The sequence below is a fragment of the Somniosus microcephalus genome, chromosome 31 (genome assembly GCF_052327205.1).
Source record: "Somniosus microcephalus isolate GS21.2 chromosome 31, FLI_Smic_1.0, whole genome shotgun sequence".
Taxonomy (NCBI): domain Eukaryota; kingdom Metazoa; phylum Chordata; class Chondrichthyes; order Squaliformes; family Somniosidae; genus Somniosus; species Somniosus microcephalus.
The window spans coordinates 21,276,367-21,291,344 of record NC_141017.1 but is presented as its reverse complement, the minus strand read 5'-3'; the positions used below and the strand labels follow the sequence as shown (position 1 = coordinate 21,291,344).

The window sequence follows — 14,978 nt, the reverse complement described above, 5'->3', positions numbered from 1 at the left end:
GCACTGTCGGAGGGGCAGTACTAGGGGAGCGCTGCACTGTCGAATGCGCAGTCTTGAGAGAATACTGCGCTGTCGGAGGGCCAGTACTGAGGGAGCGCCTCACTGTCGGAGGGGCTGTACTGAGGGAGCGCTGCACTGTCGGAGAGGCAGTACTGAGGGAGCGCCCCACTCTCAGATGCGCAGTCTTGAGAGAGCGCTGCACTGTCAGAGGGGCAGTACTGAGGGAGCTGTGCATTGTCAGAGGGGCAGTACTGAGGGAGCGCTGCACCATCGGAGGGGCAGTACTAAGGGAGCACTGCACTGTCGGAGGGGCAGTACTGAGAGAATGCTGCAGTGTCGGAGGGCCAGTACCGAGGGAGTGCCGCACTGTCAGAGGTGCCGTCTTTCAGATAAGATGTTAAATTGAGGCCCCGTCTGCTCTCTGAGGTGGATGTAAAAGACCCCATGGCACTATTTTGAAGATTGAAACCAAACCTTGTGGTTGGTTTGGTGAAGCAGAAAATCTTTACCTTGGCAAACAATCCTTGTCGTATCAGTGAAGTTCTTCCCTCCAGTACTGGAGACAAATCCTCTGTCACAGGTACAGTAGAAAGATCCAGGTGTGTTGGTACATGTTGCATGAGAGCCGCACGGGTCAGACTCACACTCATCGATCTCTGTAAGTAAGAAACAAACGTGACTTGAAACTGGAAACGCTCACAAACTGCAGCATTTCGATCCTGCACACAGTGATACGAAGCAAAGGCTTATTTCTGAGTGTGTTCAATGTGTTTCACTGCGTTCACTGGCATTGGCGCAAAATCCGCCAATTATGTGAGAATGAATGGCATCGTTTCGAGGCTGCTACTGCCCCATTAATGCCAGGCAAATGTTGAATCATGCCTTTCCTTCCCTGCCTTCTTTCCTTCCTCCATCCCTCCCTCTTTCCCTTCCTCGCCCATTCCTTTCCTTCCCTCCCTTTTTTCTTCACTTCCCTCCTCCTTTCCTTTTCTTCCCCGCCTCCTTCCTTTCCTTCCCTCCTTCAAGCATTGTTGTTGCGAGGTGTCTTTAATGTATTGGCCTGGACTTCACTTCACTGTTCCTCATGATAATGTGATGCTCTGAATCTCTCACTGTAAGTTGCTGCTACCAGCATGTAACAGCCCTGTAACGGCTTGTATTTCACCCCTGTGTTGTAAGATTCGAAATTTTCAGTAATTAATCACGCAAGAAAATAGGGTTAATAAGACAGTTTATTGACCAAAAGAAGCTTGTACAGAAAAACCTTTGATAAAAGGGCATACAAAATGGCCGCCGGACCTCGTGATCAGTTTCTGGGACCATTTGATTTCTGTTACTGCAAGTCAGACAGGCTTGTGGATTGAGGACAGTAAGCCCGCGAAAGCCAATATCGGGAAACCGAAACTCATGGAACTGAGCATACATACTAATTAGATTCTAAGTACAGGACAGTTTTGGGTAACAGGATGAGGCCCATCAAGAAATGGGCGGACAATTGAATGAACACTTAAACCCATTTACTGTACAAAGGAAAACCGTTTAACAGCCATCGAGGGCAATCTCCAGACCGATCAATATACGAACCGAGTTACGGTGACAAAGTAAAAGACATTATCGGCCCAGGAAGGCCAGTTAAGCTATCACCGGCTCCCGTTACAAAGACAAAGCGCCCCTGCAGAGATTTCTGCCCGCCAAAAATATTACAAAGACTGGACTATGATTTGGCGGGAGATAAGACTGTCCCAAAAAGGTATAACTGTGGATTGAAAGGTCCATCAGTACGCTTCACTTCACGCTTCGCTTCGGAACTTCTACGACTCTTCGGTTAAGGCAGCACTTCGGTTTCGGAACGTGGTTGGTGTTCGGCCAGGCAAGGCTCAGCCACGACGGGAAGACGACGAGGGTGGCCCGGGTACTTTTGTCGGGAGATCATCGACGACCCAGGCCGAAGAAGAAGACACCCTCAGAAGGACAATTATGATGGTATAAAGAAAGCTTTTTGGGACCAGCGTCCCGCCCCGAGGAAGACCATTGGGAGATCGACGACCCAGGCCGGAGAAGAAGACACTCAGGGCCCAGCACTCCAGTGTCTCAACATCACATCGGTAATGGATTCACCCATGTGCATCCAGTTCTTAAAGTCACGTTGGTAACGGATTCATCCGTGGCGAGCGCTCACCAAGGCTGTATCGGCAGCCTCATCGCAGGAGAACCAAGAGGAAAACAAGCTGCGCCAGAAGTTTCCAAATCCACGTGACGACGGAAAGCTGTGCCAAAAAGGCTGCGAACCCCCTTTTCGCAAATCTGAAAGTGGTGAGCATGATCCCGAGTTCCTCAAGTCGAAACTTAGTTTAGGTCTAGGGGAGGGGGTTAAGGGTAATCGTAATGTGTTTCCCCTTTTACGATGTGCCGTGTGTTTCCCATTTCCATAGAGTTAAGTTTATAGATATGTGCATGCTTGTAGTTACTTTAATCTGTGCTTATGACATGTATTTTATAATGCTGCAAACTGTTTAATAATAAAAGCATCCATTTCGTGCTATTCAACCTGGTCTATTGAGCTTTTCTCTGCACTACAGTTCCCTGCACCTAAGTCCAAGGTCTAGAACCGTAGGGAAGAGTGGGTCGAACCACTCAAGGGTAATTATTGCACGAAGCCTGGTAGGAGACCAGAACGAGCAAGAGAAACCCCCTACAGTGTTATGGAGCTCAAAACAATCTCTCTCACTGCAACCCAAGTTTGGAAGCCCAGATGTATAATTGACTTGGGCTGGAGTGGAGGGAATAGTTAACTGTGCACAGTCCCCACTCTACTCCACAGACTTGATCATAATCTAGGCTGTAACTCACAGTGCAGTGCTGAGGGAGCGCCGCACTGTCGGAGGGGCAGTACTGAGGGAGTGCAGCACTGTCGGAGGAGCCGTACTGAGGGAGCGCTGCACTGTTGGAGCGGCAGTACTGAAGGAGTGCAGCACTGTCGGAGGGGCAGTACTGAGGGAGCGCCGCACTGTCGGAGGAGCCGTACTGAGGGAGCACCGCACTGTCGGAGGGGCAGTACTGAGGGAGTGCTGTACTGTCAGAGGGGCAGTACTGAGGGAGCACTGCACTGTTGGAGGGGCAGTACTGAGGGAGCGCCGCACTGTCAGAGGGGCAGTACTGAGGGAGTGCTGCACTGTCGGAGAGGCCTTCCTGAGGGAGAGCTGTACTTCTTTTAAGAATGTATTTTTTATGGGATTTGGGGAAGTCCAGCATTTATTGCCCATCCCTAATTGCCCTTGAGAAGGTGGTGGTGAGCCGGCTTCTTGAATTGCTGCAGCCCGTTGTTATGTTCATTAATAAATAGACGTTTTTATTATGAACAGCTAGCTTGTGCTAGTCATTTATTCAGCCATGTTGACTTGTATACAGTAGCCATGTTGACTCTCTCGACCAGTGCCTCATGTTAAACCAGATGACCCATATAGATGTAGCCCACTACTAAAACATACAGCTACACCTAGTGTACCATTCTAGAATGACATGTTACTGCATATCATTACATCCCCCTTCCTTTGAGGTTAAACAAAATCAATATCAATCAACTTTCAAGAAAATCCATAAAGATGATATCAGTAACACTTTTGTTAGTGCTCTATAAACCTTCGAATGAACTTGTTTTTTTTTACATAATGACATAAACATTTTTTTTTAAACATCTTCACAACAGTCAACACATCTTCAAAGTTTTATTTTATGAACTCTAAGCTGTTCATTCTTTTATTATAGTTTTCTTTGTACTCAAAGATTAAGTCTATCGGGCTTTTTTACTTCACGTATGAATCTTCTCAGCACAGGTAAGTCTGATGTGCTTGCATGAGAGCCTGTATGTGTGTTTGTGTTAGATTGTTCTGGTGGTGAGTGACAAGATTCAGTTGCGGCATTGTCATCGATTTGCTCTAGGATAGTTTCTTGTGTTTTCGGGAGGGAACGGCGGTTCCTCCTGAGAATCTGTCCTTCCTCAGTTCTAACAGTGCATGACCTTGGTCCTACTTCCTCAAGAACTGTAGCTTTGCTGTTCCATGCATTTGGATCCTCAATCCTGACAACATCATCCCTTGTCAATGGTTTCATAGTTTTGGATGACTTGTCATAGTATGATTTCTGTTTCAGCTTTACCAGTTGAAGTCTCTGTCTCAGTTCCTTACTCTGCTTTTCTTTTGCACAGCAGGGTAGCGTGGTGCACAACTTGCGACCCATTAGGAGTTCAGCAGGTGAAGAACCAGAGTCTAAAGGTGAGGCTCGGTAGCTCAGCAGGGCGAGATAAGGATCAGACTTGCTTTCTGTTGCTTTCTTCAGTAGCTGTTTGAGAACTTGAACACCTTTCTCTGCCTTACCATTCGACTGAGCATACAGAGGACTGGATGTGATGTGCTGAAAGTCATAATGTGCTGCAAACTGTTGCCACTCCTTACAGTTGAAGCATGGACCATTGTCGCTAACGGCAATCCTGGGAATCCCATGTCTGGCGAAGATGGATTTAACATGCATTATGACACTGCTTGCTGATGTGCTTGAGAGCAGCGCCATCTCAGGATAGTTAGAATAGTAGTCAATCACTAATAGATAGTCTTTACCATTCAAATGAAAAAGGTCCATACCAACCTTTTGCCATGGTGCTGTTGGTAAGTCAGCTACTATCATTGGTTCCTTTGCTTGTTTGTTTTGGTGTTTCTGACATGTCTCACATTTGCCTATCATGTTCTCAATGTCCTTATTTATGCCAAGCCAATAAATAGTGTCTCTTGCTCTCCTTTTGCATTTTTCAATTCTGAGGTGTCCCTCATGAATCCTTTTGAGCATGTCTCGACGTAGAGCCTGTGGAATGACTATTCTGTTCTGTTTTAGTAATAGTCCACTTGCGACACTCAACTCTGACCTGACGTGATAGTACTTTGGACAGGGACCTTTTGGCCAACCATGATGAATGTTCTTTATTACTGTTTGTAACACTGTATCTTTTACTGTTTCTTCTGCTATTTGCTTTGATTTTGTGTCTGACACGGGCAGCGCAGCAGTGACCATACTCACATGAACATCCACGTCTTCCTCAGTAGAGCTCACATGACTCATTGTGGGTGCTCGGGATAGTGCATCTGCTAACACTATGGCCCCGATTTTCGGGCAGCTGTCGGGCGGCTTTTCATGCGGCCGTGGTCCGAAAATCACGGAAAAAGCAGGTCGGGACCCCCCCCGCCTGATTCCCCGCCCCGTCCGACTTTCGGACTGCCGTTTTCACGCGCCCCGCTTCAGTCCTGCCCGCCGCTGGCGGGACTGGTCGTCGGAGCACTAACAAGCAATTATCTGCTTGTTGAAGTGGATTTTCCCGTGCCGTTGCGACTTTGGGGCTTTCCCCACCTGAAACCCGCCTGCGGGGAAGCCGCCGATGAGAGCTGACGTGAAAACAGCTGGCTTGCTTGCTTGCAGCAGCAGGTCGCTGAGGGCTGAAGATATTTAAAGAGGCAGCATTTGCAGGCTGCAGGACCTTGTTGATCAAGGCTTGGGGGAACTATTTGAAGCCTTAGGAGCAGCTGCAGAAAGTTGGAGCCTCACACTTCTTCAGTGTGAGCTCCTGGGAAGCCCCTCTCACCACCCTAACTCAGGACCTCCTCAACCGAGGCATCTGCTAGAAGCATGGGAGGCCTTTGGCACCTTCCCTTCCTGGCATTAGAGGATCTCCAACAGCAGAGGTGGCAGCAGCAGAACCAGGAACAGCAGGATGATTACCAGGAGCACCAGGCTGCTGCTCACTCACCTGAAGCTGCACAAGCCAGAAGGGGCCAGCGCTTGGAAGTGGCTTGAGAGCACCTTGCTGCGCTTTAGGGGGCCAGTGGGACCTGTTTCTGCACTGGCAGTCCTACTCAGAAGGACTTCCATGAAGATCTGGTTTCTCTGTTCAACAGATGGCCAACGCTCCTCAAGAGATGTCATTCTCTTATGAGCACTCACCATGTTTTCCGTATGCTGGTGAGTTATCTCCTCCATGGAGGTTGCCAACCTTTCCATGGTGCTGCGTTCATGCACCAATGACTCCACAAAGGCTCTGCTCATGGTCGCTATGGACTCCTCCATTCGCTCCACACTCACAGTGACCCTGGATACAAAACCTGCCAGAGACTCCTGCATCTGTGCATGGAGATCCATCACCTCTTCTCTTGCGGATGGACCCAGAGGCAGAGGGTCGAGATGCAGCGCAGCTGAGCTGAGCTGGCAGAGCCCTGCACCCTCCGACGAGGACTCTCCACTGCTGTCCCTGTCTCCAGAATCTGCTGAGGCTCACTTGTCAGCTGTGAAACACCAGGTGACAACACTACTCTATGTCCCAAAGGTCCCCCCGAGGTGTGAGTGTCTGTGCTGGTGCTGGGTGCGCTTACTTCTGATGACGCTGCACCCTCAGAGGTTGGAGCTTCCTCTGAGGAGTCTGGCTGCACAGCCTCTTCCTCCTCCACAGTGAGGACGGGGGCTCTGGATGGTACTGTGGGGGAGTAAAGGAAGGAGTTAGAGATATAATGCCAAGGTTCCTCTGGTGACTCCCAGCGAGTTGGCATCTGCTGACACCTGCATCCATGCAGCCTTGGTCTCAGTGGGAGGCCTCTTCCTCCCTGACCTAGGGAAGAGGACCTCCCTGTGGGCCCTAACCCCATCCAATAATGCCTGCAGTGAAGACTCGTCGAATTTGAAGGCAGCTCGGGGTCTGGCACTGGCCACAGCTGCTGCAGGCTCCTTATGCCATCCTGTATGGTTCATTTGGAAGCCTTCAGAGGATGCAGTGCTTGCCATGGACCTTGAAAGCACCACGAATGATGACATCATACTGTGGGGATTCCTGACTCGATTTAGACAATTAGCAAGGCTTCCCACATGCTGGGAATTAATTGGCCAATTGAGGGAAAATTGCGTGGGGCTGGCTGACACTTTTTTATTTGTGTCAGAAACCCCACATTCGGGGAAACCCGACCATTTCCCACACAAGCCGAAAATCGGGCCCTATGTGTTTGCCTGGTGTGTAGATCAGTTCAAAGTCATATCTTTGCAGCTTCATCATGAGTCGTTGAATCCTTGGAGACATCTCATTCAGGTTTTTTTTTACGATGGCAACCAGTGGGCAGTGGTCTGTCTCAACTGTGAAGGTGGGAAGTCCATATATGTAGCCATGGAACTTTTCTAGTCCAACTACCAAGCCTAGACATTCCTTTTCAATCTGGGCGTATCAACACTCAGAATCAGTCATAGACCTGGAGGCATAGGCAAAAGGCTTCCAATCTTCACCCTCTGCTTGTAGCAAGACCGCGCCTAGGCCATCTTTTGATGCATCCGTTGACACTTTGATTCTCTTTGTTGGGTCAAAGAAGGTGAGTACAGGTGTGGTTGTCAGCACTGTTTTGAGGTTCATCCACTCTTGTTCATGTCTTTCTGTCCATGCGAACTCATTTGTTTTATGTAGCAGGTCTCGCAGACAGGCTGTCTTGGCTAACAAGTTAGGAATTAACTTTCCAATGAAGTTTATCATCCCCATGATGCGTAGCACTCCTTTTTTGTCAGTGGGTCGGGGCATGTTGAGTATGGCGTTTACTTTTACCATATCTGGCTCTATTCCTTTACCAGATAGATTATCTCCTAGGAAAGTGACTTCCTGGATGCCAAACTGACACTTGGCTTTGTTGAGCTTCAGTCCATTCCGGCGTATGCTCTGTAGCACTTTAGTCAGTCTCTCATTGTGTTCTTTCAGTGTGGAGCCCCAGATGATGATGTCATCAACATAGACCTGAACTCCTTCCAGACCTTCAATTATGTGTTCCATCGCTCTATGAAAGATTTCAGATGTAGATATTATCCCGAAAGGCATTCTGAGGAAACAATACCTGCCAAATGGTGTGTTGAAGGTACAGTATTTGGTGCTCTCTTCATCCAGTTTTAGTTGCCAAAATCCTTGTGAGGCATCGAGCTTTGTGAAGTATCTGGCACCTGACATTTCACTGGTGATTTCTTCTCGCTTGGGAATCTGGTAGTGTTCACGTTTTATGTTTGCATTTAAGTCCTTTGGATCCATGCATACTCTTAGATCATTGTTCTTTTTCTTTACACATACCATGGAGTTAACCCAGTCTGTTGGCTCTTCGACTTTCCTGATGACTCCTAGTGTGGTCATTCTGTCCAGTTCTTTCTTGAGCCAGTCACGCAGGGGTGCTGGAACTCTCCGTGGAGCATGTACCACTGGCTGAGCATCCTCCTTTAGCTGGATCTTGTAAGTGAATGGTAGAACTCCAAATCCTTTGAACACATCCTGGAAATTATTCACTACAGAATCCACTGAGTCATCTGGTCTGCTTATGGCACAGTTTATACGGTAGACTCTCTTGACCAGTTCTAAGTCCTCACAAGCTTTGTCACCTAGTAGTGAATCAAGTCCTTCAGCCACAACAGAAAACATGAGATGATGCACTTCATCTTTGACTGTCACTTTAAGTCTGCATACACCTAAGCTATCTATTTTCTGTCCATTATAGTTCTTCAGTAGTACTGACTTTTTCTGTATTTTGGGCTTTTCTTTCATATTTTTAATGTCACTCATACTGATTAAGTTTGCTTTTGCCCCAGTGTCTAGTTTCAATGTAATTAATGCTCCATTTACCTGCAGTGGCATCATCCATTTGTCCTCTTTTGCTGCATTAACTTTATGTTCAGCATTGTTCATTCCTGAGGGCTGCACATTTTCTGTATCCTTTTCTATATTGTCACATAGAAACATAGAAACATAGAAGATAGGAGCAGGAGTAGGCCATTCGGCCCTTCGAGCCTGCTCCGCCATTCAACGAGATCATGGCTGATCATCCAAACCCTAGCACCCGGTCCCTACATGACACCATTCCTACAAAAAATGTCTCCCTTAAATCAGTGTCCTCTTTTACTGCATTAACTTTATGTTCTTTCTTTGTTTTTACTTTTGAAAAGCATTGTTTGGCAAAGTGATTCTTTCCATTACATTTTGTGCACATTTTCCCAAACGCTGGGCATTGTCTTGACTGGTGCTGGTAACCACAGTGTTTACAATTGAAAGTTCCATCCTCCGATTGCTTTGTATTCCTGTTCTGCCCACATTTCTTCTCCTTGCAGGACACAGCACCGACAGCTGCACTGTCACTCACTACAGTCACACCATTATTAATTTCACTGAAAGTCTTTGCGTGCTGCTGAGCTAGCTCACTGGCATGGCATATTTTCACAGCATCCTCCAATGTTAGTTCGGTTTCTCTCAACAGACGTTCCCTGACCTTTTTATCATGAATACCAAACACAATCTGGTCACGAATCATGGATGATTTCAGTTCAGAGAAATTACATGTCTGTGCTTTCAGTTTCAGATCAGTCACAAAGCTATCAAAAGTCTCATTTTGCTGCTGTGTCCGTGAATGGAACACGTACCTCTCATAGGTCTTGTTCTTTTTGGGAGAACAATGTGTATCAAACTTCTTTAGCATGTTGTCCATTTTTTCTCTGTCCTCCTCTTGATCAAATACAAATGTATTAAATACCTCTATCGCCTGCGGGCCTGCAACCATGAGCAGCAATGCTATTTTCCTTGCGTCTGGCTTCGTACCGAACCCGATGGCGGCAATGTATAGTTCGAATTGTTGTTTGAAAGTCCGCCAATTGCAGTCGACATTCCCCGTGAGTTTCAAACCCTCCGGTGGCTTCAAATTCTCCATGTCGCATTTCGCAATATTCAGCAGATATTACCACTCCTGGTACCATGTTATGTTCATTAATAAAAAGACGTTTTTATTATGAACAGCTAGCTTGTGCTAGTCATTTATTCAGCCATGTTGACTCTCTCGACCAGTGCCTCATGTTAAACCAGACGACCCATATAGACGTAGCCCACTACTAAAACATACAGCTACACCTAGTGTACCATTCTAGAATGACATGTTACTGCATATCATTACACCCGTGTGGTGAAGTTACTCCCACAGTGCTGTTAGATAGGGAGTTCCAGGGTTTTGACCCAGTGACGATGAAGTATCAGTGACATACTTCTAAGTCAGAATGGTGTGTGACTTGGAGTTGAACTTGGAGATGGTGGTGTTCCCACGCGCCTGCTGCTCTTGTCCTTCTAGGTGGAAGATTTTGCGCTTTTGGGAGGTGCTGCCGAAGAAGCCTTGGCAAGTTGCTGCAGTGCATCTTGTAGATAGTACACACTGCAACCACGGTACGCCATTGGTGGAGGGAGTGAAGGTTTAAGGTGTTGGATGGGGTGGCAATCAAGCGGGCTGCTTTGTCCTGGATGGTGTCAAGCTTCTTGAGTGTTGTTGCAGCTGCACTCATCCAGGCAAGTGGAGAGTATTCCATCGCACTCCTTACTTGTGCCTTGTAGATGGTGGAGAGCCTTTGGGGAGTCAGGGGGTGAGACATTCGCTGCAGAATACCTAGCCTCTGACCTGCTCTTGTTGCCACAGTATTTATGTGGCTGGTCCAGTTATGTTTCTGGTCAATGGTGACCCCCCAGGATGTTTATGGTGGGGGATTTGGCGATGGTAATCCTGTTGAATGTCAAGGGGTTCTCAGTTAGACTCTCGCTTGCTGGAGATAGTCATTGCCTGGCGCTTCTGTGGCGTGAATGTTATTAGCCACTTATCAGCCCAAGCCTGAACGTCATCTAGGTCTTATTGCATGCGGGCATGGACTGCTTCATTATCTGAAGATTTGTGAATGGCGCTGAACACTGTGCAGTCATCAGCAAACATCCCTATTTCTGACCTTATGTTGGAGGGAAGGTAATTGATAAATCAACTGAAGATGGTTGATCCTAGGACACTGCCCTGAGGAACTCTTGCAGTGATGTCCTGGGGCTGTGATGATTGACCTTCAACCACCACAACCATCTTCCTTTGTGCTTGGTGTGACTCTAGCCAGTGGAGTGTTTTCCCCCCGATTCCCATTGACTTCAGTTTTACTAGGTTCCTTGATGCCACACTTGGTCAAATGCTGCCTTGATGTTAAGGGCAGTCACTCTCACCTCACCTCTGGAATTCAGCTCCTCTGTCAATGTTTGGACCAAGGCTGTACTGAGTTCGGGAGCTGAGTGGTCTTTGCAGAACCCAAACTGGGCATCAGTGAGCAGGTTATTGGTGAGTAAGTGCCGCTTGATAGCACTGTCGATGACACCTTCCATCACTTTGCTGATGATTGAGAGTAGACTGATGGGGCGGTAATTGGCCGGATTGGATTTGTCCTGCTTTTTGTGGACAGGAGATAACTGGGCATGTTTTCCACATTGTCGGATAGATGCCAGTGTTGTAGCTGTACTGGAACAGCTTGTCTAGAGGCACAGCTTGTTCTGGAGCACAAGTCTTCAGCACGATAGCTGGGATGTTGTTGGGGCACATAGCCTTTGCATGCTCTTCTACACTCCTCATTAAACCAGGGTTGGTTCCCTGGCTTGATGGTAATGGTAGAGTGAGGGATATGCCGGGCCATGTGTTTACAGATTGTGGTGGAATACAATTCTGCTGCTGCAGATGGCCCACAGCGTCTCATGGATGCCCAGTTTTGAGCTGCTAGATCTGTTCTGAATCTATCCCATTTATCATGGTGGTAGTGCCACACAACATGATGGAGGGTGTCCTCAGTGTGAAGACAGGACTTCGTCTCCACAATGACTGTTCGGTGGTCATTGCTACCAATATTGTCATGGACAGATGCATCTGCAACAGGTAGATTGGTGAGGATGAGGTCAAGTTGGTTTTTCCCTCCTGTTGGTTCTCTCACCACCTGTCGCAGGCCCAGACTGGCAGCTATGTCCTTTAAGACTCAGCCAGCTTGGTCAGTAGTGGTGCTACCAAGACACTCTTGGTGATGGACACTGAAGGCCCTCACCCAGAGTATATTCTGTGCCCTTGCTACTCTCAGTGCTTCTTCCAAGTGATGTTCAACATGGAGGAGTACTGATTCATCAGCTGAGGGAGGGTGATAGATGATAATCAGCAGGAGGTTTCCTTGCCCATGCTTGACCTGAAGCCATAAGACTTCATGTGGTCCGGAGTCATTCTTGAGGGCTCCCAGGGCCACTCCTTCCCGACTGTATACCACTGTGCCGCCACCCCTGGTGGGTCTGTCCTGACGGTGGGACAGGACATACCTAGGGATGGTGATAGAGGAGTCTGGGACATTGAGTGAAAGGTATGATTCTGTGAGTATGACTAGGTCAGGCTGTTGCTTGACTAGTCTGTGGGACAGCTCTCCCAATTTTGGCACAAGTCCCCAGATGTTGGTGAGGAGGACTTTGCAGGGTCGACTGGGCTGGGTGTGCCATTGTCGTGTCCGTAGCCGGTGCCGAGGTAGATGCCGGGTGATCCATCCGGTTTCATTCTTACTATTGTGTTTCGTAGTGGTTTGTTACAACTGAGTGGCTTGCTAGGCATTTCAGAGGGCAGTTAAGAGTCAACCACATTGCTGTGGATCTGGAGCCACTTATAGGCCAGACCAGGTAAGGACGACAGATTACCTTCCCTAAAGGACATTAGTAAACCAGATGGGTTTTTACGACGTTTGAACTCAGGCCTCTGGATCATTAGTCCAGGCCGCTGGATTACTAGCACAGTGACGTTACCACTATGCTACCATTCCCATCCTGTTGGAGGGGCAGTACTGAGGGAGCACTGCACTGTAGGAGGGGCAGTACTGAGGGAGTGCTGCACTGTCGGAGGGGCAGTACTGAGGGAGTGCCGCACTGTCGGATGCGCAGTCTTGAGAGAATGCTGCACTGTCGGAGGGCTAGTGCTGAGGGAGCGCCTCACTGTCGGAGGGGCTGTACTGAGGGAGCACTGCACTGTCGGAGGGGCAGTACTGAGGGAGCGCCGCACTGTCGGAGGGGCAGTACTGAGGGAGCACTGCACTGTCGGAGCAGCAGTACTGAGGGAGCGCCGCACTGTCAGAGGGGCAGTACTGAGGGATCTCTGCACTGTTGGAGGGGCAGTACTGAGGGCGCGCCGCAGTATCGGAGGGGCAGTACTGAGGGAGCGTTGCACCGTCGGAGGGGCAGTACTAAGGGAGCACTGCACTGTCGGAGGGGCAGTACTGAGAGAACGCTGCAGTGTCGGAGGGCCAGTACTGAGGGAGTGCCGCACTGTCGGAGGGGCAGTACTGAGGGAGTGCTGCACTGTCGAAGGGACAGTACTGAGGGAATGCTGCACTGTCGGAGGGCCAGTACTGAGGGAATGCTGCACTGTCGGAGGGCCAGTACTGAGGGAGTGCTGCACTGTCAGAGGTGCCGTCTTTCAGATGAGATGTTAAACCGAGGCCCCGTCTGCTCTCTGAGGTGGATGTAAAAGACCCCATGGCACTATGTTGAAGATTGAAATCAAACCTTGTGGTTGGTTTGGTGATGCAGAAAATCTTTACCTTGGCAAACAATCCTTGTCGCATCAGTGAAGTTCTTCCCTCCAGTACTGGAGACAAATCCTCTGTCACAGGTACAGTAGAAAGATCCAGGTGTGTTGGTACATGTAGCATGAGAGCCGCACGGGTCAGACTCACAATCATCGATCTCTGTAAGTAAGAAACAAACGTGACTTGAAACTGGAAACACTCACAACCTGCAGCATTTCGATCCTGCACACAGTGATACGAAGCAAAGGCTTATTTCTGCGTGTGTTCGATGTGTTTCACTGCGTTCACTGGCATTGATGCAAAATCTACCAATTATGTGAGAATGAATGGCATCGTTTCGAGGCTGCTACTGCCCCATTAATGCCAGGCAAAAGTTGAAATCATGCCTTTCGTTCCCTGCCTTCTTTCCTTCCTCCTTCCCTCCCTCTTTCCTTTTCTCCCCCATTCCTTTCCTTCCCTTCCTCTATCCTTTCACTTCCCTGCCTCCTTCCTTTCCTTCCCTCTTTCAAGCATTGTTGTTGCGAGGTGTCTTTAATGTATTGCCTTGGACTTGGCTCCACTGTTCCTCATGATCATGTGATATGCGTCTTGGGTGATGCTCTGAATCTCTCACGGTAAGTTGCTGCTGCCAGCATGTAACAGCCCTGTAACGGCTCGTTATTCACCCCTGTGTTATGGAGCTGAAAACATTCTCTCTCACCGCAACCCAAGTTTGGAAGCCCAGATGTATAATTGACTCGGGCTTGAGTGGAGAGAATAGTTAAAGGTGCACATTCCCCACTCTACTCCACAGACTTGATCATAATCTAGGCTGTCACTCCCAGTGCATTACTGAGGGAGCGCCGCACTGTCGGAGAGGCAGTACTGAGGTAGCGCTGCACTGTCGGAGGGGCAGTACTGAGTGTGGTGTATGTAACCTGTTCCACCTTAAGAGAACTACCTTAAGAGATGTACTACTTTCTCTTGGCTGCTGTATACTGTAATACCGGTGTTGTGTAGGGATTTGCTGGGCAGTTCAGCCCTGACCTCCGAATAGTAAAGACCTGTTAAAAGTTATTCTTGTTGTCTGTGTCCAGTGATTGATCATACGCATAACTGGGACACACAGACTCAACAGTGGCGACGAGTCCGATCTTACCCTGTGGCAGTTTTACATCCAAGGCAGCTTCGTCCTCAGAACGGGCGTCGAGAAGAGGCATCCGCCCTCATCATCCTGCTGAGCACCATCGCACGGGAGGCATCGAGAACCCGGGTTAAAAAGAAGAAGAAAAATTCTGACCACGAAGCCCTCCATCAGCGACAGGCAGTGATCATCCCTTCTACCACGGTGGTGGGTAAGCCGATCAGCGACACGAGCAGAAAGTCGGCCGCGTTGGCTGTGGAGTAGGGGAGGGAAAACGGAGGAATAAGGGCGGAGAACTCGACCACGGCCGGTAAAAAGGGCCGGGCTGCAATCGAGGCCGAGAGGCGCAGCGACTGGGGCAGCTTAAGGCATGAGAACCGCGGAGAACTCAAACGCAGCCGGTGTAAAGGACCGGGCTGCAAGCGGGGCT

At 48.7% G+C, this 14,978-nt stretch overlaps 1 protein-coding gene across 1 annotated transcript in view; it reads right to left on the bottom strand.

Annotated features, from left to right (window-relative positions):
- The window catches only part of LOC147097618 (adhesion G protein-coupled receptor E3-like), a 127,416-nt gene that overhangs the window by 80,703 nt on the left and 31,735 nt on the right, over positions 1–14,978 (bottom strand). Inside the window, exons 6-7 of the mRNA XM_085971588.1 lie at positions 13,438–13,584; positions 510–656 (exon numbers count right to left, since the gene is read on the bottom strand). Of these exons, the coding sequence (XP_085827714.1) occupies positions 510–656; positions 13,438–13,584 (294 nt within the window). The remainder of the gene's footprint in view (positions 1–509; positions 657–13,437; positions 13,585–14,978) is intronic.